At 41.8% G+C, this 26,693-nt stretch overlaps 1 protein-coding gene across 1 annotated transcript in view; it reads right to left on the bottom strand.

The window, feature by feature from the left end:
• The window catches only part of LOC139305660 (phosphofurin acidic cluster sorting protein 1-like), a 49,261-nt gene that overhangs the window by 2,957 nt on the left and 19,611 nt on the right, over positions 1-26,693 (bottom strand). Inside the window, exons 2-16 of the mRNA XM_070929577.1 lie at positions 17,598-17,685; positions 16,555-16,644; positions 15,009-15,134; positions 10,140-10,284; positions 9,953-10,044; positions 8,900-8,977; positions 6,227-6,286; positions 5,431-5,591; positions 4,447-4,540; positions 3,100-3,183; positions 2,680-2,801; positions 1,794-1,929; positions 1,386-1,490; positions 1,184-1,290; positions 38-192 (exon numbers count right to left, since the gene is read on the bottom strand). Of these exons, the coding sequence (XP_070785678.1) occupies positions 38-192; positions 1,184-1,290; positions 1,386-1,490; positions 1,794-1,929; positions 2,680-2,801; positions 3,100-3,183; positions 4,447-4,540; positions 5,431-5,591; positions 6,227-6,286; positions 8,900-8,977; positions 9,953-10,044; positions 10,140-10,284; positions 15,009-15,134; positions 16,555-16,644; positions 17,598-17,685 (1,643 nt within the window). The remainder of the gene's footprint in view (positions 1-37; positions 193-1,183; positions 1,291-1,385; positions 1,491-1,793; positions 1,930-2,679; positions 2,802-3,099; positions 3,184-4,446; positions 4,541-5,430; positions 5,592-6,226; positions 6,287-8,899; positions 8,978-9,952; positions 10,045-10,139; positions 10,285-15,008; positions 15,135-16,554; positions 16,645-17,597; positions 17,686-26,693) is intronic.

Raw genomic sequence — 26,693 nt, 5'->3', positions numbered from 1 at the left:
GAGCTTCTTAATCACCATGGAAACACAACTCTCTTACCCAGAGGCACAACCAGGAAGCGCATGTGGTTGAGCCAGTCGGACGTCTTGTTGGCGAGCTGAGTGACAAAGAACTGCAGGATGGCTCCAAGGTAACTCTGGCTGCCCACCGCCGCCACTTTCACCGCTCTGGGCATGGACGAGTTACAGTTACAGCTGCAGGGACAGACAGAGAGAGAGAGAGGGAGAGAGAGAGAGGTGTTATCAGTGCTGTGTGGAGGTGGATCTGCTGGAACTTCATCACATTGTCTCATCCATCAAACACCTGAAGAAAGATTACAGTAAACTGTGGAGACAAGAAAACAAATCATGCAGCTATAAATCCCTCAACAGAGAAATTCTACTGGTAGGACATTTAAAAATAAAGAAATTGGCACAAAAACCTAATTTCAACTGGAGAAAACTATAAGAAATCACGAAAACCATCAGGGGAATGCATCTGTAGTCCAATGTGACATCTTCAAATTACTTGTTTAATCTAACCAACTGTCAAAAACCCAAAGCTATTTAATTTACAGTGAAACTGTGAAAATGAGCATTTGAGAAGCTTTGTGTTTTATTAACATATTATCAAACTGTTTGTTAATTAATTTTCTGTCAAGTGACTAATCTATTTATTGTTTATTGTGTGTATTGTTTATTGTTATTGTTTAAGCCCTAAAATTGGAGATACATACAATCAAAGTTCCAGGTTTTATGACTCTGGTCAATGATGAAAAAGAAAAGCAAAACACATGGATATTAGTGTATTTGTACAATCAGATTGGATGTACACCATATATATATATATGTATATTTCTTTCTTTCTTTCTTTCTTTATCCCCTATTTTCTTTTCTATGCTTTGGCAAATGTCCAATAAAGTAAACTCAAACTGAAAACTGTGAGAGAGACAAAAAGGGTCAGGAGGAGATTAGGGGAGGTATATAAATAATTATTTTGGCATAAACAGAAGTTGTGGAGTCATGAGGGCAAAGACGAGAAGGGAGTGAGGTGTAGGATGGAGAAGAAGAAAGACAGAGTCAAACAGAGGACAGAAAACAGAGAAATAAAGGCTTAAAGCAGGAAAAAGGACTAAGAAGATGAGCCAGCCAGCAAACCATGGCACGCCATAACTCAGAATGTATGTGTGCAAACAAAAATACTCACAATTTCTGGATGCGAGTGAGCACAGCTGACAGCACCGCCTGGATTTCAGCCGCCGAACACGTGCAAACCACCGGGTGTCTCTGTACCTGCAGCTGCTCTGCAACATACTGCAAACACACACAAAAGAAAGAGAGTAAGACGCATGATGACAAATGTTGCTGGGAAAGTCTTTACACACACACACACTAACACACAGTCTTACCTGCCCCTGCCAGTCAGTGCCGTTGACCAAGATCAGGCTCTCGGGGAGCGCAGAGTCCGACAACAAAATCTGGTTCAGCTGGTCGTATACCACCTTCCTCAGGAGCTACACACACACACACACACACACGCTGAGTACATAACCCCCCCTACAGCAAGACATTTACTCTGCAGATGACTCATCAGCGCATACATAATTCATTTCTGAGCTCCAGGCGAGTCATAGATTATCAGGATGCATTTGTATTCTTTACTTTGGGAAAAGACAAGAAGAACAAATGCAGCAGCTTTTTTTCTAAAAAGAGTAAATCCCTCTGTGGGATTACTGCAACATCATGATGCATTTCTGTATGCTAGCTTAAAATGATGCCATATGTTGTGATAAGATCCCGGAGAGAATGAAAGTTACCGGCGTGCTGTGTCCCAGCTCCGGGGATCTCTCCGAGTCGGAGCTGTTGGTCCGTTCACTCAAAGGCTTGGACAGCTGTCTCTCCTTCATGGGAGTGCTGATGCGCTTCTGTCTGGGTGTGTGGCCTCCGTCCAACCTGCGCAAAAACAGGCTCATGTGACGTCATGCCTCTCCAACAAATGCAGTTTTAAACGCAGGGAACAGACTGCACAGTGTTTTTGTCTTCTGAGATGCTCGCTGTCATAAACTCTTGCCAAGAGACGTGACAGACTACCAATCACAGCATCACGTACGTATGTAGTTCAACTTGTAAATGTACTCAACTGAAAAAATGAACAGCTGACTCCTGAAAGTGTCTTAGTACAACGAACGCCTCTATCCTGATTGACAGGTCGCCTCTATTTTACTCTGAACGGGATCATAATTTACAAAATGAACATCATGCTGTGTTGAAGAAGACTTCAAACTAGCAACTGAGAGCATAAACTCTGATTTGGTGTAGTCCTTCTGACGGCCGGTTTGAGTTGCTCCAATGGGCCAACGTCTTGAAACCCTGACACAGACGTTGTCAGGGTCAGCTAGAGACGGCAAAAAAAAGCATACATGTTGGGATGTCTTGAGGCTTCTCAGATGCTGCATTTGTTGTAACCTTTGCTGAAGAACGTCCCCAGTGGCAACAAGTGGCAATTACAGGATAACAGCTAACTGAATTTCCCTTCATTCCCCTTCAGAAAGTCAGCAAAGTGACTCCGTAATGTCAGTTTCACAGCAACATGGCTGGTCATAGCAGACCAACAAAGGACGTGTCAGCAAAACCCCTCAATGTATTGAATTGAGAAGGGTGTGTTTTATTGTTTAAAAGTGCATAGAATCACAGACTCGTTACCTTGGTGATGGCATGGCCTGGGTTTCACTTTTGCTGCTCTTCAGGGGTGTACGGGGTTTCTCTGCCACTGACACTGTGATGCAGGGGCCCACCTCAGCAAACAGCTCCTGATCTGTTAGCTCCTTCACACACACACACACACACACACACACACACACACACACACACACACACACAGTCACAAAGACAGACTGTCAGTGTCAGAAACCGGAGATACTGGCAATCTTAAAGCCATCATCTCCGACGCTCCATCACTTTTTGTTTCTCCCTTTCTTCTGTTCTCTCAATCTGTCTCACTTACAGCACAGATGGCAGTGAATCCCCCTCGGAGTGATTTTAACAAAGATCCCGACACACCATTAATTCTCTCTCCTTCACACACACACACACACACACACACACACATAATGAGAGTCGTACCAGTGTGTCAGTCTCAGACAGAGCCTCCTCCAGGTTGCGGCTGCGGGAGGGTTTCATCTTCTCCAGAGGAGGCTGCTCCCCCTGCTGGAAAGACAAGGGAGCGGCAGTCAGTCTCCAGACTCAGTAAATAAAAGAAGGAGCAGAGATCATAATGCAGTAACAGGAAGAGAAAAAACATCCTGAACAAACTAAAATAACAGCAGAGATGTTCAACACATTTTCGTTTTCTCTGCTATTTCACGCGACATACAGCGTTTCATTGTACGTCACACTAATAAACTGGATTTAAAACTATTTACTGAAATGAAATCAGTCTTTTTTCCACTAGAAACATGTTTTTAGGAAGTGTGCAGACAGTAGTCACAACACTAAAAGACTCACTTCAGCATTGCTGGGAGGAAGGAGGAACTGCAGCAGAGAGACATTCAGTGAAAACCACTCGGCTCGGCGAGATTAAACACACTTTTTATTGAGCAGATGGCGACTGTCAAAGAGCTATTGATCTTCTGCTCCATTAAGGAAACATTTCTGAAATTATATATTTGCACACTGCCGCCCTGCTGGGCGATTTTCATGGATTCTGGATATTTACCAAATCAATGCAGAGTCGCATGCTGTTTTCAAAGCTTGTGCTGCTTGATTTTAAGGCGTATTTTTACGCTACTTTAGGTTAGTGAATGCTGTTTAGTGCCAGTTTTAGTACAGTTTTATCATCTTGCCACATGTAAACTGTGAGTGTGAAGCCCTTTGTGACATTAGCATTATGTTAGTGCCATGTGAATAAAAGTTATTGTGTACTTATTATTATAAGATTCATAGGAAGTGGGAATGATTTCTAAACCGCTAACTTAACTAAATTTAACTCTCAACAGAACAAAATAAACTGGAGCCTAAAAACGTTCAGTTTAAAGGGCTCAAACGCAACAATATAAAACATTTATATACTGCAAGTTGCATACGTTGACTGGTTGTGACTAGTTCAACAAAAGAGTGCTTATTCCTTCTCAGATGGTTCAATCTAGTAATACTTTTTTTAAAGGCCTAAAGAGGAATCTTTATCCAGTCCTTGTTAACCATCTCGAAACCCAGCAACAAAAACTTCAGTTCAGCAGTTATTCATCTATAAATCATCTTTCAGGTTTTACAGCTCAACACTATCACTGCACATCAGCTCCAGAGTTTTATGTAGTCGTGGGTGTGTATTGCACCTGTAACATCAGGTCTTGTTGTAAAGCCAGACAGCCTTTGGGGACAATAAAGATAGAAGAAGATAAAGATTTACAGCACTCATTCCTGCTGCTGATGCTGCAGCTGCTCCTTCTTCCTCCTGGATTCTGAGTTACTCACCGGACTGAACGTGTCTCGGCCCAGGCTGCCTTTGCTGTTCAGACTGCCGATCTCTGTCTGGGAGCTGGACTGGGACATTCCCTCAAAGAACGGCCTGAACACAGAGACAAGAAACGTTAAGGAAACTCTATACAAGTTGTGCTTTATATTTCACACTTTCACGTCTTTAGTGAAAAAGGCTATCTTTTATTAGTGGTTTCTAAAACAAACATATACATCTTTTACATTTGTTATCCAAAAGAAGCAAAGCTTTGACAGAACTGTGGCAGGGACAAAAGAAAGAGAGCAGCTTATCAGCATCTCATCACATTTATTTATATGGCTCCTTTCACATCACTACATTATAACCAGTTACAGAGCCGCCTTTCGCCATCAAATAGTGCTATTTTGTGTGCTTTCATCATTATTTTGAGGCTAATAAGAACAGAAAAAAGACACAGGGGCATGGAATCCAAGTCCAAAACAAAATAGAAAGTACATAAGACACAATCACAAGAAATAGACTAAAAATAAGTTTGAAGAACTATTCAAAAATAGTTTATCTGCTACTCTCTGTCTGTTTGAAATGCGTTATTGACCTCCTAAAATCAAGTTTTTAGATTTTTGACTCTGACGCTTTCAGACTTATTTTTAAAATAATGATGAGGATCACAGGAACCCCAGCTGTGAGTTTAAGGCTGACTCATTAAAATTTCACTTTACGAAACTGACTTTTATTTCTTACATCTATACTTTAAAAAAAGTGGGAATCTGGTTCATGAAAACCTCAAATAAACTTCAATATGTGACTGCAATGAGCAGTTTTCACCAACAGAGGGGGCTCTGAGTTGTCAATGAGGAACAGTGAGTTCTATCAGTGTACTGTACTGCATGAGGCATTGTCAGGAAAGCAGCACCAAGTGTTTGTAGGTGAAGCGGTAGATGTGTCTCAGTAGGTGACGTGGTGTGTGATTAGTTCATCTACGTCCGTGCCTGTGCTGCTACCTTAGCTTAGGTTTGGGTGTGCTGAGGATGCTGTCGGTCTCCTCCATCTCCGGCCCGCTGTCGCTGGGGTTGTACATCTCCAGACTGTCGTAGAGCTCGTCCAGGTCCTCCTCCACCTCCTGGATCTGCTCCCTCGACACGTGCTCCAGGCCAAAACCAACCTGGACGAGACACAGACGAGACACGTGACCAACAGACGCCACATGCCTTAAAAAGTGTCTCCTTTAACTGAGCAGTAATAACTTAAAGAGATACGTTGAACAAGTACCAATGCTCTTTTTATCTTTGTTGCAGAACAAAGGAAACAAATACTGAACTAATAAAACAACATGATTTAGCAAAATACAAAGAAAATAAATGCCTGTGGAAAACACAGACATATAGACAGCAATGGAGGTAAAGAAAGACACATACAAACAAACAAACAGACGCAGATGCAGAAGTGTGAGCAGTGCGAGATCAAACACACACATTTTGGTGGAATCGCTCCAGAATCACATTAAACACATTAAACACAGACACATTTCTATTTTAATCGACAATGTTTAGCGTTTCTTTTCTTGTTTGAGCTGCCAGCTGCATCTCAGTTGTTCTGCCACATCTCTCCCACGCGCCTCTCTGTGTCTTTAAAGCTACACTGAAATATATGTTGACTTCAGCAACACCTCGGAAGCAAACACACACTCTGAACCTCGTGCGTGACGTGGAAGTGTGGATGTGTGATATATAAATGATATCAGGAGGGCAAAAGCCACGAGGCGGAGGGGAGGAGGAAGAAAAAGTGAGCAGCACCCACCTCATCTGTCACTTTAAACCTCTTCAGCAAGGCGACAAACTTCTGCTTGATGTTGGGTTGCTGCGGAGGAAGAAAATGGAGAACGAAAGAGGACAACATGAGACGCTCAGGAGATGGATGCTCACATCTGTGTGTGTGGCGTAGAAAGAGATGACAGGAGCAGGATATAACGGTATAATTTCCAAGCTCGCATTTCACGCTTGGTGACTCAAAACAGCAGCAGCTAATGGATACAGCACTGGGATATATTTCTTTATGTCAAGTAAAGCAAAAACAGTGTTATCTGTGCAGATGCTTCTGTGCAGGCTGGGGTTTATTAAACTGGAATATGTGAGCGCGTGAGTGTTAGTGAGGTTATCAAGTCGACCCTCCCACTGCAGATGTTCGCCTGAATAAGGACAAAGGGTTTTTTATTCATTCAACCAGCTGAGTTATTTGAAAAGGAACATATAGTACATGTACAATTCATTAGCAGCTCAGGGTTTTCTTCAAATAAGCTTTGAAGCTTTTGAACGCCTGGAAAATATGACTGTTAGCTGGACTGTGTTATTCTGTAAAAGGCAGTGGATCTTCAGCTGCATACATTACTTTTGGCCCACATCTTTTCAGACAAAACCTTCTTTAAAACCTACAGTAACTACTATTTTTGTTGACTTGGGGACAGCCGAAACAAGTAGTGAACACAACATACACAATGACCTTGTAAGTTATCATTCAGTTCGACATCTTTTAGCTCTGTTTTTGACCTCTACCAACTCCTGAGGGAAATATCTGGCTCTTTAGCTGCCAAATGCTCCGCTATGTTCACCAGATAGTCTCTAACTGTGACAGTCTGCTGTCTGGTGCTGAGCAGGTGGGTTTTTAGAGCTTTTTTTTGCAGAAATCAGCTGCTGCAGCTGAAAACAACGCTATGAGAGTGCTGAGAGTGAACCAAACAGTAAAGTTGTGGGCCGGACAGATCAACAATGAGTTGCAACAGCTGGTTTAAAACGCCCAATAATGACACTAAAATTAGAGTCCTCCCCACATCTTAATACGACAACATTAAATCAAACCAATAAACAATGATTTATGACAATATTGGATTATTATTTTTTAAGTACAGACATATATGGGGTTTACATGGGCTCCACCTCTATTCACATTACTGCCATCACAGCATTAAGACTCGATGACTGGCACGCTTGCAAATAGCAGCTGATGGAAAGCGACACTTCTGACCTAATTTTTGTGCCAAAGTTTGTGGGGATCCTGATTGTTGGTGACAGAATGAAACATGAATTACTTGATACCTTTTAATTGGACATCAACATTTTTCCTGTCAGTGAAGGAAAATGTGTTGAAGTTAGTGGGTGTAGAAAATATTTCATTAGGCTCATTATTTTCATTCAAGCTCTCTATCCGTTTTTAGTTTGATGAATGAAAACGAGTAAAAATCAGATCAGATATGAAAACATAATTTGCAGTGTGAACACTGTAGTTTAACCACTTATTTATAAGATTTATTATTATTCTGTATGTTTCTGAGTTGTACTGGCTGTGAAAACAAATCTCCCTCTTGGGCAATAAAATCTAAATCTATTTTTATGCTTATTTAAAGGGAGTCTGGTGTATAACAAGAGGCTAATTTCTCTCCAGTGTTTCTCTTTACTTTCCATCATCTGAAACATTTTACAGTAAACTGTGTTGAGCAGCATCTTATTACAGAAGGAAACCCAACAACCTACTTTGAGCGTTTAAACAATAACGCTCTTTTTGAAAACCCTGGGTGTTTTTGGCGACAATCTGCTTTGAGCAAAGCTCTCATCAGCAACACAAGTGGATGTCTGAGTGGCTGCGGAGAGCTGTAGTGTTTCGGAGGTTGTGTCCCAATTTGCTGCTAGAAAGTGGAGAGGGCCGACTTCATGCTCGACTCTGTGGATGGAAATGTTTCTCTGTATGTGTGAGCTATGATGGTTCTTGAGTGTGTGTTTATGTTCAACATGTGTGTGTTCTTCAACTGCAGCAGTGCAATGCAGTGTGTGTGTGTGTGTGTGTGTGTGTGTGTGTGTGTGTGTTGGGGGCAGCAGTGACATGAGTGCTCCATTAATAACCTGCTGAGACAAACTCTGCTACACACACACACACACACACACACACACACACACACACACACACACACACACACACACACACACACACAGCAATACCAACACACATCCTTCAGTTCAATTGCAGGTCCATTGTAATTTTCAGGGTTGCTGATGATTAATCTGTGTTCCTGCTGAGTGTCTGTGAGAGAGTGTGTGTGTCCATGCATCCCAGGAAGCTGTTAGTATCATTGCGGGTGCTCGTGGTAACTTGTCTCTATGTTTTCCTCCCGGAAAATTGGCCTGAATTACATGTATCGAGAAAATGGATTCATGGAAAAACCATCAGGGGAGGGAAGGAGGGAGGGAGGGAGGGGAGAGAGAGAGAGAGGAGCAGATAAGGAGGAGAGGTTGAATGAGGTGAGGCAGATGAGGGGGAGTCCAGTCGAATCAAATTTATTTGAAAGCGCTTTTTTGAACGAAGCAGGTTTGAAGCAAATTGCTTTGCAGACAAAACAAACAGGTAGAGACAGAAAACCAGAGAGACGGAGAGGGGGGAGGGAGGAAGGGAGGGAGGGGGAGGATGGATGGAGGTTTTTCTTACTCTGGTGATGGCGGCATTGGAAGGGAGCTTACGCCTCGGCTTCTTCTTCCTCACCTCCTCTTCTTCGTCATATAGATACTGAGAGAGAGAGAGAGAGAGAGAGAGAGAGAGAGAGAGAGAGAGAGAGAGAGAGAGGGGGTAAATTGGTATTCATCCACTGCTTAAAATAGCCCCCAACAAATGTAGAGATACGGACTGCAGTATCTTTTGATGAGATTTGTTGACAATAAGAAAAATACAGAATATTATGAGCCTCATCTTTTAATGTCATAATTTTGGCCTGCTGACGTCTGGCATCATGGTGACACTGAGTCAAGAAACATGAGACCAGACAGGTTGTGTGATCATCTGACGTCTCGTGCTTCTTCATGCGTCCAACTTCTCTTTAGCGACGTTGCCGTGGTCCCAGATCTCAGCGGTTAACTTGGCGACTACAATGTTATTATCACAGATGGAAATTATGGCCGGATCTACAAAAAAATTAATCCTAACTGAAAAACTGAAACTGAACGCCAGCCGTGACCGATTTGCTCTTCTTCCCTTTATTCTGTCTCGTCTCACTGCTCCAGTCCTGCAGTAGCTTCCCTCACCCCTGTACCATCGCCCCCCTCCCCCTCCCATCGCTCAGCTTCCCTCCTTTCAGTCTTTTAAATCCGGCCTCCAAAGCCTTGTTGCTCCCTCCTTATCTCTCTCCGCTGTCTGTTTGCTCCTTTCACTCTCTCCTCCAATGTCTCGCACCGATTCCCCCCACATCCCCCGAGCACCGTCACTGTCTCTCACTCATAAGACGGGAGAGAGAAGGTGGTGACACAATGAAGAACCACCAGCTCTCTGCTTGTGCTCACACCAGCCTGTTTGTGAACTTCTGTAACAGGAACGAATAAAGATGGCAACAGGTCCCTGCTATAATATTTAAGCAAAAACTACTATTTTACGGTTTTAACTACAAATGTGATGGCATTGTTTACATTGTTTACGCTTCTTCCTAAGTTGCCTTAAGGAGGCTACAGTAACCATGAGGTGACAATCGTTTGTTGTAGCCCTGTGACTCACCTGTCCATGGATGGGGTCGTCGCTGCCTTCCTGTTCTGACGAGTAGCTCTCCTCCTCCTCTTCGGAGTAGTTGTCGATGTCTGGAGAGCGGTCTGGGGAGACATTGGAAGAATGGGGACATATTGAAAGAGGGGAGGACAAACAAACAGACGGAGAGAGACAGATGATGGTAAGATGATGTGCTTACCAGACATCTTTGCTTTGGGTCCCTCGTGGTCGATGGGCTGGCTGGACAGGGAGTAGACTCGGATCTCTGCGACGGGCACAGAGGCGTCCTTCAGCTGGCTGTGGAGCCCCAGGACCTGGGCCCCCTCGCTGGGGTGCTGCATCACCTAAAAAAAACACAGACGAGATTTAGACAACGTTAAATCTGTGGTTTTATCCTGACAGCCTACAGCTTTTACAAGCACAACAGATGATTTTAAGCCATATTCTTCCCCTGATGATGCTTTTTGACTTAACTGGAGGCAGCACAAAGTCAAATCTTATTACGTCTTTGTCCAAATGGGGCTTTCAGGAGATTTGCTTTTTATTTCACTGAGTCAAATAAGGAGAAATATATCATATTAGCATATGAAAAGCAGCCTCTAAAACCAGGAAAAAAAATATATCTAAGGTATTTCATGACAGCAAGATAATCCTAGATTATCTCATCACCTACCTCTAAGATACAGGTTTCTATACATATGTTTATATTTATATATGTTTCCCTAACTCTGAACGTTCCCATATAGGGTTTGAATTCTGATATGCTCCAAAAAGCAACTGTTTTCTTACATAAGATGCATCTGAATGCAAAAATAGTAGCATGCAAATGAAAACAACATTCAGGAAACATATTTAAATTTCCGAGACACACAGCAGCAGGGATAAACACTGGACATGATTTGAGCGGCATTAGAGGAGGAGGAGGAAGAGGAAGAGAGTCTGAGATAAAGGCTCTGCAGACAGAGAGAAATACAGAGAGACAGGTTAGACAGCAGCGAGAGAAGAAATGAGGACAGACGTGAAGCAGATGTTGAGAACAGGATGATAATGGAACAAGGAGAAAAAAGGAGGCAGAAGAAGATAAACAAAAACAGCAGTCAGGGATTAACAGAACCAGACGACAGAGAAGACGTGAACATGTGAGGCGTCAAATATCATTCCTCTCTGCGGCGGCGGCATCACATCTCCTGTGTGTGTGTGTGTGTGTGTGTGTGTTTTGTGCATCTAACTGAGTGACATCCAGCCTCCCTCAGCAGTCTGGTCACACTCAGGGAGTTAATGAAGTCTGAGCAGCTTATTATGGAGACAGCCTTAGCTGCACATTAAAGAGAGACATTACTGCTGTACATCCACTCACTTGGCTGAGGTTCAGCTAACCGGCTTCACATGCTGCTGGCTTTCTAAACCTTCCTGCAGCTGCTAATTTTAACCGTTTTCCAGTCAGAAAGACAATTATGTAAATATGACAAGGCAAACATCACGAACATGCAATATACATATTTAATGAGAAACTCTGGTGTAATTTGACCAATTTTCCCCATGAATAGTCTAAATCCACTGATGGATTTTCTGCAGGTTCATATTCTGAAACGCTGCCGCTGCTTTTTCAAATCCATTAAAAAAGAGTTAAACTACTGCCTTGACAAATGTAATGGGTTACGCTGAACAACACGCAGTGAATTCTTTCTAAAATCACACTTTTATCACACAGATAATTACAGCCTTACGTGCTCCGGGTGGCAGTGAGGAAGCAAGAGGAAACTTGAGGCAGAGCGAGGTGAAGCTGTGCAAATGCTAATTAAATGGGAAAACTGGGAGATTACATGATGTCGTGTTAGGAAAAAAATGCAATAAAACTGTGACTCTTTTAGCTGTTTTTAAAGTATTTTTGAGGAAATGGGAGCAAAAACTACTAAATACTTTTGTGGCTACAACACAGTTATCCTTAAAAGTCTCGGATTCTTGATCATTTCTCAGCATCATAAAAACACATTCACGATAAAACACATTTCAGGTCATTTTTATGTAATCTCACTTTCATTTACTGCTCGTAAAATAACGTTCTTTAGTGATGACTTCATGGCACTCATAAATATAACAACCAGTAATAATATTGGCTTTTTTTTAACAACCTTCCTTCACCAGAGACGTCATGTAAAAAGTGATGAAGTTTGCGCCCTTTTCTTTTATTCAAAGTTAAACTACGTCACTTTTAAAAGAAGAAATATCTTATTAAATATTTCTATCACAAATAACAGCTGGATTCATACGGGATAAAACGCACCCTGGTTCGTCTAATTTGGTCTGGTATGACCAGTAGCTTAAGATGGCTAATGTTAGCGAACTTTAGATAGATGCTGTGAAGTTTGTGAGTAAATTATCTGACTTCATGGCTTGTTTCTGCTTGTACTAATGTTTAGCCATAAATCCATTTTCTCCCTCTCGTTCTCGATGCATGTAATTCAGGCCAATTTTCTGGGAGGAAAACATTGAGAAAATTAGTTTTACCAAATTTAGTATTACTATTTTGGAGATCAATTCATCGTTTCAGTCCTTCAAGCTAAAATGTCAAACATACGCTGGTTCCAGCTTCTCACATTTGAGGATTTGCTGCTTGTTTTTGTCATATATGATGGTGAATGAAATATTGTTTGGTTTTGGACTGTTGGTCAGATAAAATAAACAATTTAAGGACATCCACTGTGTTCGATGGGCTCATTTGTCACTAATTGTTTGACATTTCATAGACTTAAACAATCACTTGAGAACATAATCGGCAGTTTAATTACTTGTGGAGTTCAGCTATTATTGCAGTACATCACATTACATCTAATGTGACATTATTCTGTAAAAACCACAAGTGGTTTAAGTTTATAGGCAAAGCTCATCCTCACAATACCTGCTGGGTCAGTGGAAACTACCCGTCATATTAAAGAAGCCCAATGCAATACAAAATGACAGTTCTTTGTGACTTCAAATGAGAATATAGGAACTGAAAACCTGAGTGTGTCCCCTATAGCATATTATTTTTCTGACACACACACAAACAGCTCTGGCCAGGATACACCAGCAGAGACGTTCACTGTGAAGGAAGTGAGTTATCCTGTCATGCGTATGAGTCTGCATTTGTGTCCTTTGCCCTCTGTAAAGCACTTTGTAGCCGAACCTGTCTGCGGCAAGAGCTTCATGAATAAAATTTGACTTTATTTTACATGCAGAGGCAGCCTTACAGAGCCAGCAGGCATCTCAAAAGACTGCAGAAACACACTATTTTAGATACAAAAAAGGACAGTCAGTTCGGCTTGGAGCTCACAAGAATAATTTCATCCTATTCTTCTGTATAATTTGGTTTAATTAGCTCTTGATAAAAGACTCGGCTAACTGTTGAGAGTGTAAACATCCTGGAGAACTACTTCTTGATTAAGTCTGTATTTATGTCCTTTTCTCTTCTCAAGGTGATTTGTACAGTAAATAACTTTGTACTGACTTCACTTTCAGACAAAGCCTGCGAAAGCCACCAGTCATCTGTAAAGTACAAGGAACATCCACATGTGCACACACACACACACCATAATTCACAACCCTTTTATAAAGGCTTCATATTGTGAGAGACGGAGAACGCGAAGAGCTTTTGGCAGAAGAGGCTTAAAATTTAATTGGAAGTTTGATTTATGGCGACATTTATGTTGTCTGAGAAGAGAACGCTGGGCCAAAGGTCAGAATCCGAGTTTGATTTTAAAGTGCACTTGCTCGAATTGAGTTTAGGTGAAGGTTAAATGAAGCTCAGCACTAAATGTGTTTTGAGAGGCACCGCCGTGAATAAAAGTTTCCTAAAGGAGCAATATGGAGGGATATATCTGCATCCATCCTCCTTTATTCAGGCCGATATTAGGTTAGAAATCACTTTGTGCCGACGCGCAGTTAAACTAAAGGGAGCAGAAGGCAGAGGCTGCATGTTCAGGGAAATGAGCCTGTGACCGGTAGTTTGTTGGGTCAACAAGCTCAGATCAGCTGGGACATTTGTCTGGCTGAAGTGGGATGAGACTCCGCTGACTCAACAACTCACAGCTGACGTGCCCTCAGACATGCAGCTCAACCTCCATCTGCTGCTGCTGCTGCTGGAGAAAATACACCAAGGTGAAGCCTTTCCTCCACCTATCCTGCAGCCATTAATGAGTCACAAGTCATTAATTCGCAAAACACTTTAAAGTGCAATTGCTACTTCATACTTTACTCAAGTAAGTAAACACCTCTGTAAATAATGTGAACAGTGTTTTAGTTTTTTGTTGTTACAGACTTCAACCAAATTGAATAACAGGAGCAGATTATTTAAACCCAGTTTCAAATGGATTTTGTGTCCCTATAAATCCAAAAGGTTTTGAACAGAACACACTGTTTATCGTAGTTTACAGTAAATTAGGTCCTCTTGGAACAAGGACAGTTTAGAGTTTGGAGCTGAAACAATCGATAAGTAAATCATCAGAGTAACCAACTATTTTGATAATCGATTAATCATTCAAACAACTGCCAAACGTTCCCTCGTTTCAGCGTCTCAGTTGTGAGTAGTTGCTGCTTTTATTTGGCTTATGTGATAGTAAACTGAGTATTTATGGCTTTTGGACTGTTTGCAAAAACAAGTAATATTAAGACATCATCTTTGGTTTAGGAAAAATGTTATCTTTAAAATTCTATTTACTGTACACCTGTTTTTAATTATCAAAATAAAAAATACCAATAAATTCCCAGATTTGTTTGGTTTTGGAAAAATAAAAATAGAAAATAATAAGCCACACTTAATAACAACACAACTACAAGATACAGTATATTCCCTTTTGGTACCCTTTTTCTTGACTTGCTGTCAAAATGCTTTTTTTTTTTTGTCTAAATGTGATAAATGCGGAGCTTTAAAGGCATTCTGGTAAAAGCGGGATAACAAACTGAAGCAGAAGTCAATGAGAAACACTGGGCCAGTGAACATCACAGACTGAGAGCTTCAGCAAATGGATTTTCTTTTAAACCTCCATATCGCATTTCAGTGTTACGTAGCTCAAGAATCAAGTTGTGATACCTCGGCCATGTTGATGAGTCCCAGGGCCAGGGTCTTGTAACCCAGGATGGTCCGGTTCTTGTATCGCTTCCGTCTCTGCAGCATGATCTGAAGCTTGTTGGCGTCCCTCTTCAGGAAGTGTGGGTACTGCAGGTACAAATACACATAAATACACACATACAGCTGACGGATAAAGCGATGACATTTGTTTCCCAGGTCATGATAGTTAGGCCGATCTAACTGGCTCGTTGCATAAGGCATTCACACCCGCTGACCTGTCTACGGCGTCCTGAAGTGTCGAACCACTGTGTCACATCCCAACTATGACATAACCCATCATTAAGCATCTCACCGGCTGCCCTATAAATGGAACAAAACCGAATCCTGTAACAATGTTCAAAGCCATGAAATCACTCTGCTGCTCGGTTTTAATAGGCTTCGTCTCTGCAGTGCTGCTGCTGTAGATAGATGAATATATAATGTATAATGTCTGGCTCACTGCACTCGGTAAGATCCAGAGAGAGAAACTCCCTGACCTTTTAGCAGCATTTAGAAACATGGAAATTGGAAAGGATAATTTAGAGCAGAAGAAACCCTAGTGGGGATTACATTAACCATGCTCTGCCCGAATGCACAGAGGGAGTGAATGTACAACGCTGTATGAGGGTGTGACGTTTGTAGCATCTCTGCATCTATACAACAAAGACAAAACTCTTCATGGTTTTGTAACCAAAAGCAAATCAATAGATTCTGATTTGGATCAACACTGTTCATGACAGATAAGGACGCTTTACATAAAGTGTGAAAAATTAAATGCACCATCAGAGAGCCAGAAAACATATGTTTCAACATATGTTGAAAAACTGCTCTTTCCTTTTACCTAATTGGAAAATAGTCCTCCAGGGTCTCATGGCAGTTTTGTTTGATTATTGAGGCCCAAAGTTAATTTGTAGTAACCTGTGACAATTTAAAACATCAACATCTAAAGGAATACAAGTCAACTGTAAACGTGACTGTTTAAGGAACTCTCTGGCTGTATGTGTACCCCCAAAATAGTGCAGGGGATACAGGGGGGCAACAAATGGTTCACCCCCCCCCCTCTCATGCAAAACATTGGGGGGTTGTTTTTAGCTCTAAAGGTGGTAATGTTAGTCTGTCGGTCAATCCACCACTTTGGCCCAGACTGAAATATCTCATCTACTTGATGTTTCGGCACAAAACCAGTTTGTGTCAAATGTCAAATACTTCGGTTTATGTTAACATGCTGACGATAGCATGTAGCTCAGAAGGCAGCTGCATCACAGCATCACAGGGCCGCTAGCATGGCTTTTGTTTTGCTTCCAGTCTACCAAATTTAGCTAGGTTATCAATAACAATCAGACAATAATTCCACATCCAACGTCCCCACAAAATTCAAAATAGTTCAGTTTGACAGAATTTGAGAAAGCATTTCATAAGGATGATATTAACCTTGTTATTTTTGGCAATTTCTGTTGGATAAAAAAGTCAAGCGTTTTGTTTGCTTTTGACTGACAGGCACCTGAGCCCACTGCACCTTTGTCTTTACCTGCAGGGAGAAGGTGAGCTGTAGGTCGGTCTCTGTCAGCCCTGCTGAGGACAGCAGGATCTCGTTGGAGCGCAGGATCCGCTTGGAGCCCTGAGTAGGAGAGACGAAAAGACAAAAGAGAGAACGTCGTGAGAGTAGGGAAAGAAAGCGGGGAAAGATGGAAAGATTACTGTTAGCATGCCCCGGCCAACTCCAGCAGAGTCAAAACAATGAACTCTCATCAACCACATGCAGGAAGCGTGGGAGCAAGGGAGGACGAGACAGAGGGAGGCGAAGAAGAGGAAATTGACTGATAGGAAGGAGCAGAAAGGGGAGAGGGGCTGCAGCAGCATGGAAGAAGAATTACAACAGCTTATAGTGTACTATGTGCCAGAAACAGAAGAGGATTTATTGGTTTACTTAAGATAGAAAACAAGATGGAGACGGCGAAGAGTGAAAACAAGCCACGGAGCAGAAAGTTGGAGTGGAGCCACAGCATTAAAGGGGGCTTTAAACGCTTTAAATTGTATTATGTGTCAACAAAGAATTCGTTGGTTTTCTTCAATTATGGACCAGATGGAGATGGCATGAAGCAGGAACACACTACAATCCAATGGAGTGAACACTGATAAACTGATGACTATTTTGTGGAACGACAGCAGACAAGTATATAAAAAAAACACAACTGTGGAGGAGTTGCAGAAAGTATTTTGGCTGTAAACAAAGAGGAAGTGTGTCCAGATCCAACAACCTGACTCGACAAAACAATGAACACTACAGACACAGAAAGTTGTGGCTTGTTCTGCAACATTTCAACACTAACTGGTTTGGTCCTAAAATACAATTTTGCTGATTAAAGCTAAAGAAATGAATTCCTGAATTAAAGCTGAGCTTGAAAACCTGTTGACTAAGTCAGCAACAGCAAACATTAAAAAAACATCTTTCCTGCAGTCAGGTGTTGATATTGTGTTAATACAGCAAAAACAAAAATCAACATAAATTATGTTTAGGTCACACTGCTGCTGCTGCTTAGTTATGTTTTGTCCGTTTCAGATATCTCGTACCTGCAGTTTGACGGCGATGACCACAGAGGTGAGGTCTTTATCCAGCTCCTTCAGCATGATCAGCTTCTTCAGAGTCAGGTTGAACAGCCTGCGGACAAACACAAGGAGACTTGGATGAGGAGACATCGTGGTGCCCATCAGTGGTCCATTCATGTTCCTGTGGAGCTGCGTCGGTTAACACGCCGTTGGCCACCATGTTTGTATCAATGAGCGTGGACATTATAACCTTCATAAAAGGTTGGATTTATTGCATTTATTGCTTCATAAGTTGAACCAAATGTATGCATTGATGTCAGGGGCTCAAAACCAGCTTGTAACCCTGGTAACGCGTCATCCTCTTTCTGCTTCACTCTCCAGTGGAACATCAAATAAAGCAAAAATAAAATGAAAAGTGACACCTGAAGAGGACTTTAGAGTGCAGCTTTGTGATTCATCTGATGACAAGCTGTTAAAAAAAGATTCAATTCGGCTCACAATGGGACTGAAAATGGATTTAGCTATTTTTGTAAAAAGTGTCCTTTTTCCAACTGAAGCCAACACTTTTGTCAGCGCACACAAACACAAAATTACACCGATGTCTTCCATTTGAAGAACGTTGAAGGAACAAGAGCTTGCGTAAGTACAATTTGTTTCCTGCCGTTTAACACACAAAAATGAAAACAAACACAAGGCAAACACACACAGACAGAAGAACACAGAAAGACCAGAAGCACTTAAAGAACTGAAATGGATTCAGAGAAAAGGCACACACACACATACACGCCACACCCAAACAGCAGCTGTGCAGCCAGGGGTCAGTCTGTTCAATAATTCATCTCCAGGGCTTTAGAGACAGAAAGTAAACCACTGAAATAGACCTGCTGGGGCTGGCTGGAGGGAATCAGAGAGTTAACGAGAAAATAAAAGGAAAATACACAGATTTATGACAAGAATGATAAGCAGGAAAAAGGCAAAGGCTGACAAAGGAACGGCAGATAGAGAAAAGTGACAAATAAAAAACAAAAGGAGATGTAGATACTGATGAATACAGAGAGGAGGAAACAAGGAAGCAGTCAGACAATGACAGAAGAGAGAGGGAGGGAGCAGGAGACGTGAAAATTGAGGGACACCTCAACAGAGAGAATAGAGATCTGGGGATGACAGATGCTGACACAACTGTCTGACATCGCTTTTTCTTCCAGGAGAGGAAAGAAGAACACAATACTTATTCAAGACATCACAAAGTGTGATAACATACAGTAAGACATTTCCCCGCCGAGGCCGTTTACAAAAACAGCAAAAGAAAAGGAAATTATTACACTGTGAGGGGGGAAAAAGGAATAATCGGCATATTATTTGACCCCCATAAAGATCATAACTCTAGAAAGCCCTAAAAAACAGTTGAAAGAAAATGAGTGAGAAAGAAATGAAATGCTCTAACCGTTATAGTCGTTTGTCAAGTAAAAATGCCAAATTTTATAGACTTGAAATCACCGAGCTGTTTCCGACAAACGACTTGAGTCTGCTGCTACTCTCACATGACATCCTCTCCTCACTGCAACATACAGTGGATGGTGCTATGACTGTTGCTGCATCTGAAAGCTATCCTGCGACTGCTGCAACAAGCATTTTAAAAGCCCTACCTCCACCCCAGCATCCACCAGTACGCTCTGAATCTAAGTTTCCAAGAGGTAAGCTATTATAAGCTACTAAAAACATAAGAATCCATTCCACGTGACTGAAAAGAATAGAAAAAAAAGCAATCAACACAATCAATAATGAAAACAATCAGCAAAGCTCTGCGCAGATCAATAGTCCGGGCAGGACAGGGGGCTATTTGATGACATCTAGAAAGAAGTGCTGAAACACAAACACACACGCTCAGACCTCTAATGCAACCTTTAACGACAACTATAAAGATTAAAGGCAGACAGAGTGGAAAGAAAAATTGCGTCCCTGATCCAAACACGCCTCTCCGCCCTCGACTCCCTCTCATCTCACCTGGGCCCTCCTCCAAATCCACCCCACTTACTGCCTTTCATCTTTCTTTCCGCGCTCACATCCCGACACTGAAATGGACAAGTGGCCCGACTGCTGACGCAACAGCTGCAACACTCTGCGACAAACACAGAGAGCCGTTGTCCACAGTCCCGAGGCTTTCTGCACCAGATCAAAGTGTCCAGGAGACGCTAAACCCATGAATAAAAACAAATCAATTCTTGCCTCTGATAGGAAGGGCAGCTAAGTGCGGCTTCTGCTTACACCTGCTGGATGTAAGTGGAGTGACTCAAGGTGGAGAGGCGGCAGAAGAGGCCGGGTGCCAGGGGTCGATTTGGGACGGGGCTGAAGCACCTGAGGTAGGCTATTAGGGAGGCAAGGGGAGAAAATGGAGACTGGAAGACAGATAGGCATACAGACAAAGACAGAGTAGGCATGCTGGTAGAGTCAGAGATGATCTGGAAGTCCAAGCCTAAACACTTCCACATAGTTTTGGTACAGACACCAAAATTATGCTTTTTGGACACCTTTCTTTGAAAACTTTGAAAGCTTTACTACAGAGTCCTGAAAATTATATTATATGCCCACAAGTTATCATCTAGTTTGCACAAAATCCACATCTTGTTCGTAGAAGTGAATATCTTGTGCAACCAACCCAATGGATCTAATCTCTTGCTTGCACAACATGATGAATCCAATAAAATATCATCTTTCGGGTCTTCAAGGGCTCCATAAAAACCTGATTATCATTTAACATAAAGGCTAGTTCTTAAATGTTGAATGTCAAATGTTGAAATTTCTAAAAGGACTCCAGTTTACATGATGTCAATATTGGAAATTGGCGCACATCAGAAGGACATCATTGATCTGGACCTGCTCTGTAGCGTTTCCCTCCCAGAGTGTGATCAATCACAGAGCTGATGAGACAGTTAATGTTTATGACACCACTGGGACCTTCATCATCGAACATCATAGCTGTACGTTATAGCTTTTGGAGGGGTCCTAAAACTCCTCGGACCAAGAGCGTGATGAATCAAAGCTCAAATAAACTCTCAATTTGCTGCAGTAATGATGTGTGCTGTAGCACAACACTGGTTCTTAATCAACTGCTCAGTGGATCATTACTTGCATGGTATAACGGCTGAACTAATTCAAAATCTCCCTTGAGATAAACTTACAGTAAACAGCCACGGTGTACTTCATTGTTATCAGTAAATGGATGCAAGTACCAGTGGGATTTCTGCGTTACTACTTCTGTACTCGGCTGAAACACAAGCCTTCCATTAAGTTTAAGTTTTCCACTATCAGATTATGGACCAAACATCTTCTTAACACAGGAAACAGCTGGTCCTTAGCTCCTGTTTTTATTAATTTTCTGACACTTCTCTCACAGGAAAATTGCCCGGGCACCTCAGCGGTGACCCCTGCACTCTTTACTTAACTACTGTAAATCCCTCAGGATAAGACAAATGCTTAAAAAACAGCTCCAGCCTCGACTGACACACGGTTACAGAGCTTGTCACCATAGCAGACGAGGGAGAATCAGCAATCACATGGTAAAGGTCACAACAGCCCGCCTGCCACAAGTGCTTCCTCTCCGGTCCAGTCTTCATTTTTCTGCCCCGTCTCCCCGACAGCCTGTCACTACACCTCGACAGTCACTACACATTATTATCAATCTGAGCAAAAGGACTGACAAGAGCAAAGGAGGATTCAAAGAAAAATATTCCCGCATGTGACAGCGAGGAGCAGGAAGCAACACTTTTGATTGTGCGGTAAAGGACGGGGAAAAAATGGGAGCAAAGCACAGCATTGTCTTTCTTACACAAATCATTACAAACCTGTTTCTACAACGCAACAGCTGGGATATAATTATAGGCTGCAATTCATAATGGACAAAACAACAAACCAATTTGTCTTTTAGGGAGTCTAGCTAAGCCAGGATTTTGATTAATTCCCAACAGGATCTAAATCTCTCGGACCCAAATCTGTTTCTTTTATACTGATACTTGGGTTCTCAAAAATGATGCCGAAGACAGAGTTTATGTATTCATCCACTGATATGTTGTTATAAACATGTTCATTTCAACAGTTAGACTCTGTAGAAGTGGAAAGGCTTCCTCCTTTCTTTACGTTCTTCTAAGTATTTCCAGCAACAGTTATTTTCATTACTGATAAATCTGCCGATTATTTTCTTGATTAATGGTGAAACATGCCCTTCACAACAGTCCAAAACCCAAAAATATTCAATGTATTATCATGTTAGACCAGGATAAGCAGTGAATTCTCACATTTGAGGACAGAAAATGTCATTTTTGCTTGAAACATTACTTCAAAATACAGAGATTAAGCAGATTACTTTTCTTTTGATTGATCGACTAATTGTTGCTCTCTATGTGGGACTGACTCAAAATAAGCCACAGTGTGTGTGTGTGTGTGTTCATTGTAATGAAGGAACATGTCGCCCAGTGCAACAGTATGACTCATTCATGCCTTTTTAATCATTTTTGGCCAACAATGGAGCTCTATGGCACAGAGGAATAAGCTATCAGGCTTTGACTACACAGATCAATTCACTGGTGGTTCTGGCCTTTTAATAGCTTTTGTTAACAATAAGAAAAATAAAGGATATTGCAAACCTTAGCCTTTAAGACTATAAACTTAAAATCAGCTGTAAGTAAAGTAGCTGTTTGTTTCAACCAGCAGGAAGCTCTAGCTGGGTGGGACATTTCCTTTATGTTCACTTGAAGTGTAAAGTAGTAATTACTCAAAAGTCTACTGAAACTGACTTTGAAAAGCTTTTCTGTGGTTGTCTAAACGTCCTGACAATCACTGTTGACGTTTGATGCACCCACCGAGGAACTGTAAAAAGTATGAGCAGATGCTGTTTGAGCGAGGTCTGCTCCTTTCCACAGGTCAATACATGGGTGTCCTTGTCGGGTAAAGTGCCTCCGCAACAGTTTTACAAAACAACACATCGTCTCAATGTGAGATCAGAGGAGCAGCTTTCCAGTTACAGCGTGCTTGACAACACATGATCAATAAAACACAGAGACGCACACAGATTTTCCCCGCTGTTTTTCGACTGTACTATCGACAACGTCAGGACGGAGCTGCAGCCGCCACAAGTGAGCGATAAAGCTGATGTGGAAGTGCCTCGGGTTGCAGTTCCTCTGATGGCTGCTGGCTCCAAAATATATATATAAAAAACTCCTACTAGGAAAACACACAGCTTCTCTTGAAATACGCGTCAACACATTCTTTCCTCACAACAAGCTAGTTCCACTTCTTCTAACGTGTGTCCTGGCAATTTCACAAATTCTAGTTCCAATGAAGAGGAGATTATGAGAGTACAGTACTCGGTTGGGTGTGTTTGTTTGATTGACAGCTAAATGTATAGATTTTTATGTATTGTAATTTGTTTAGGCTACAAACAGCTGGGAAGATGGCATCAAGGTTCAAAAAGTCCCTTCACAAACAAGCGGGTGACGTCACAAAGTATGTAAATGATAAGGATGTGATGCATTATTCTTACGATAAATCTTGAGTGTCCCACTTCTACCCGACATCTTTTCACCAGCTGATAAAGTCAATTCATCTGTAAGATGACTGGCAGACAATTAATCTATAAATGTAAAATATTCACTGTTTAAAGATCTGGGCTCTGGGAATGGTCAAATGTTTGCACGTTACGTTACTCGGACAAAAAAATAAATTTAAAGACACACGTGGTACCTTTTATTCACGCCTTTGTGCTGTGTTGTGAAACTGCGCTACAGTCGTTGGATATTACGTAATAAAAGACAAGACTTGAAAAGTGCACATGTTGAAAGAGACGTCTGTCTGCAGGGTGTGCGTTGGTGTGTGTCCTCTGTGGGTTACTGAGTGCATCCATTTGTCATAGAAAGTCTTCTTGGCTCTTTACGACAAACTGGAGAAGACCTCCCTGTCTGACTCACCACCCACCAAATTAATGTTTCATGCCCCTCAGACTGATAACGCCTCGTGTTTTCCCAGCAGTCGTTTGCTATTTGTTTGTTTATTCGTTGAAGGAAAAAGGCATGGGTGTATGAAAGGAGGGAGCTGACTGAGGTAGAGAACGGTTCAATAATGTCTGTGGGAGGATTGACCTCCGACATTCTGGAAAGGACAGTCTCTGGAGAAACAAAGACAGCTCATCTGTCAAAGATGACAAATGTAGTCACACACACACACACACACACACACACACACAAAAAAAAAAAATTAAGCCATGAAACAATATCAAAGCACTTGAAAGAAAAGCAAGCTGAAGCAAGATGTGAATTCTTCTTCAATTAACCCTTTAAAACCTAAGCCTCAAAATGTCCGCCTGGACTTTTTTGCTTATTTTGACTGAGAGGCGCGAGTGAAATTACATGACACCATATTGGCTGTAAAGCGCAACGTCTCTGCTTTCAGAAACCGTTGGAATTTTTCCGATAGCGTGATGTAATTATGGTAATCCAACGTGCGCAAACGTGTCGCCAACGACACACTCGGTGTTAAACGGTTAAGGAAGATTCAATTTACAATGCCGAGCAATGTGAAAAGGTATGCACTCTCGTATTTACCTCTCACGAAGTAGCATTAGTGTGTTGAGCCAAGGTAAACAGTCCCTAGGAGGAGCCCACACACTAAGACACTTGAAGTGCCTCTTTAGATGCACAAAAAGACACTAAGAGAATGTGTTATATATCTAACAGAGGACAAAGTGTGAAAATGTAATCCATTTCAAAATATTGAACCAGCAAATGCTGGCAGCATGGCTCTATGTCTGTCCAATACATGCGTGGTTTCAAGAGAAATATCTATAATATTGGATGGATTGTCATAACATTTGGTGCACTCATCCATGTTCCCCTCTGGATCACCTGTAATAACTTTGGTGATCCTCTGACTTTTCACCTAGCGCCACCGTCAGGTCAGAATTTTAATTTGACCAACACTTTGGGTTATGACCGATAACCTGCAAAACTGATGACATTCCCATCAGTAGCTTGTGTTAAGTGGTAATTAGCAAATGTTAGCATGCTCACACGCTAAGCTAGAATGTGCTCGCACTTATCTCAAAGCTCATAGTCTAGTTCCTATATTAAGGGACAATTTACAGTGACAGAAAAAAGAGAAAAGCAGCAAATCTTAACATTTTTTTGCTTGATGAATGACTTGAAAGATTAACAGATTATCAAAATCAAAACTAATCCATTGATTGACTAATGATTTCAGCACCAGATTAGTTTAAACTACAGCAGGAGGCTAAAATAAGGAGTAGCTTGCCATGGCCGCCATGATTTCCCCATGATGGAAATGAATGTGGAAGAGAAATTTAAGCATAAAAATGTCGAGATGTGCTTCAAGTGATTCTAGAAGAAGTGTGTGAGGCTGTGAGTGTGTGAGGCTGTGAGTGTGTGTGCGGGTGTGAATGCCTGTGGCTTTAAGAGGAAGGTGCCTATGGTTCCCTTGACAACAGGCCGTCATGGGAGTTGTGACCTTGTCGTGTCATACAAGCAAAACAACATGCTAAGTACACAGTGCAGAGGGAAAACAGTCCTTCCACCGACCTTCAAGCCGTGTCCTCTCATTTATTTTCTTCCCTCAGCTTTTCACCCTCAATAATCTCAACGTTCCTCCTGGTCCCATCTGACCCCCAACACTTCCTTCACTTATTTCCCTTTTTATGACTTCCTCTCCTCCTTCTCTTGCCTTTCCTCCTTTTCCTCTTGTCATCAGCACCTCGTCTCCTCCCTTACTTAAAGACGACTCCTGCCATCCTCCCTCCTTTATCCAACAGTAACTCAACTCCTCTCCTAAGTAACGTGGCGTCTCCTCCTCCCTTCGGTAATTGTGATCAATGGCAGCGCCTGTGCTGTCGCTGACAGAAAGAGTAAGAGTCTTAGCCTCCTTCTTTATTAGCTTCCCCTGCCCCTCTTTTCCAAACTCATTATCATTCCATAACATGGATTAGTCTGTCCCCGACACACAGCCGGGCCAGACGCTCCTTTTGGACACAGAGCAACACACACACACACACACACACACACACCTAGTGAGATCCAATATTTTATAGATGATAGAAACGATATTCTGAATCGATACCATTAGTATTTTAATGAAGATACAACACATATAATATTATGATAATAAAAATACGTCAAATATATATTATGATGCAAAATTGCATACATACAAACAAAACTTTAAGAATTAATTTTGTTTTTTTTTTAATTCAGTAATCAGAATCAGTAATTTGGACAACCTAAAGGCAATAATGGAAACCTTAAGGCCATGCACACACAGGCAAATTTACACAAACAGAAACATGCAACACTCACTCAGCATATAATTACACTTGCTGCAGGCATAGCTAAGAGTTAATCACACACACACCAGAATATGATCAGTGTAAGCACTTGGAGTGTCAGTCAGCCAAACCCTGTTTTCCCCTTCATCCACTTATTTGCCACCTTTCCAGAGTCACTTTGATCCAGGCAGATTTATGGTCGAGCTTAGTGGCCTTCACACACACACACACACACACACACACACACACACACACACACACACACACACACACACACACACACACACACACACACACATTTTAAAAAGGGAAAAAATAACCCACAGACATACAGGAGAAAGTTTCCACAGTGTTCAACCCCCGAAGTCCAACACAAACTTTAGACTTTGATCTTTGGGTGTTTGTGTGTGGATTTTCAAGTCAAGAGGTGATAGCTGATGTGGCTTAAAACCTCACATGGCGGGAGGTTTGATCCCGAGGCACTCATAAGCTCCACACACTGACCCCTGACACACTAACGTACACGTACAAACACACACAAAAGACAAAAATGCTCGTACAAATGAACTTGAGCATGAAATCCAGAGCACACATAAGCAGTTGTAGGCAAACACTGTGTAAAGACAGAGACAGAACGAGATAGACGAAGAATAGAAGAAAGGGAGAGAGAGTCAACAATATCTAGTAGTGTGGATGCTCGCAGGAAGCAAAAATAACAAGCATTTGGTTCCTCACTAACAACAGTCTTAAAATAGCTCTGGGCTGAGTGGAGAAAGCCTGTAAAGATGTCAACAGTT

The sequence above is a fragment of the Enoplosus armatus genome, chromosome 23, assembly GCF_043641665.1.
Source record: "Enoplosus armatus isolate fEnoArm2 chromosome 23, fEnoArm2.hap1, whole genome shotgun sequence".
NCBI lineage: Eukaryota > Metazoa > Chordata > Actinopteri > Centrarchiformes > Enoplosidae > Enoplosus > Enoplosus armatus.
This window is presented reverse-complemented; position numbering and strand designations above follow the sequence as displayed.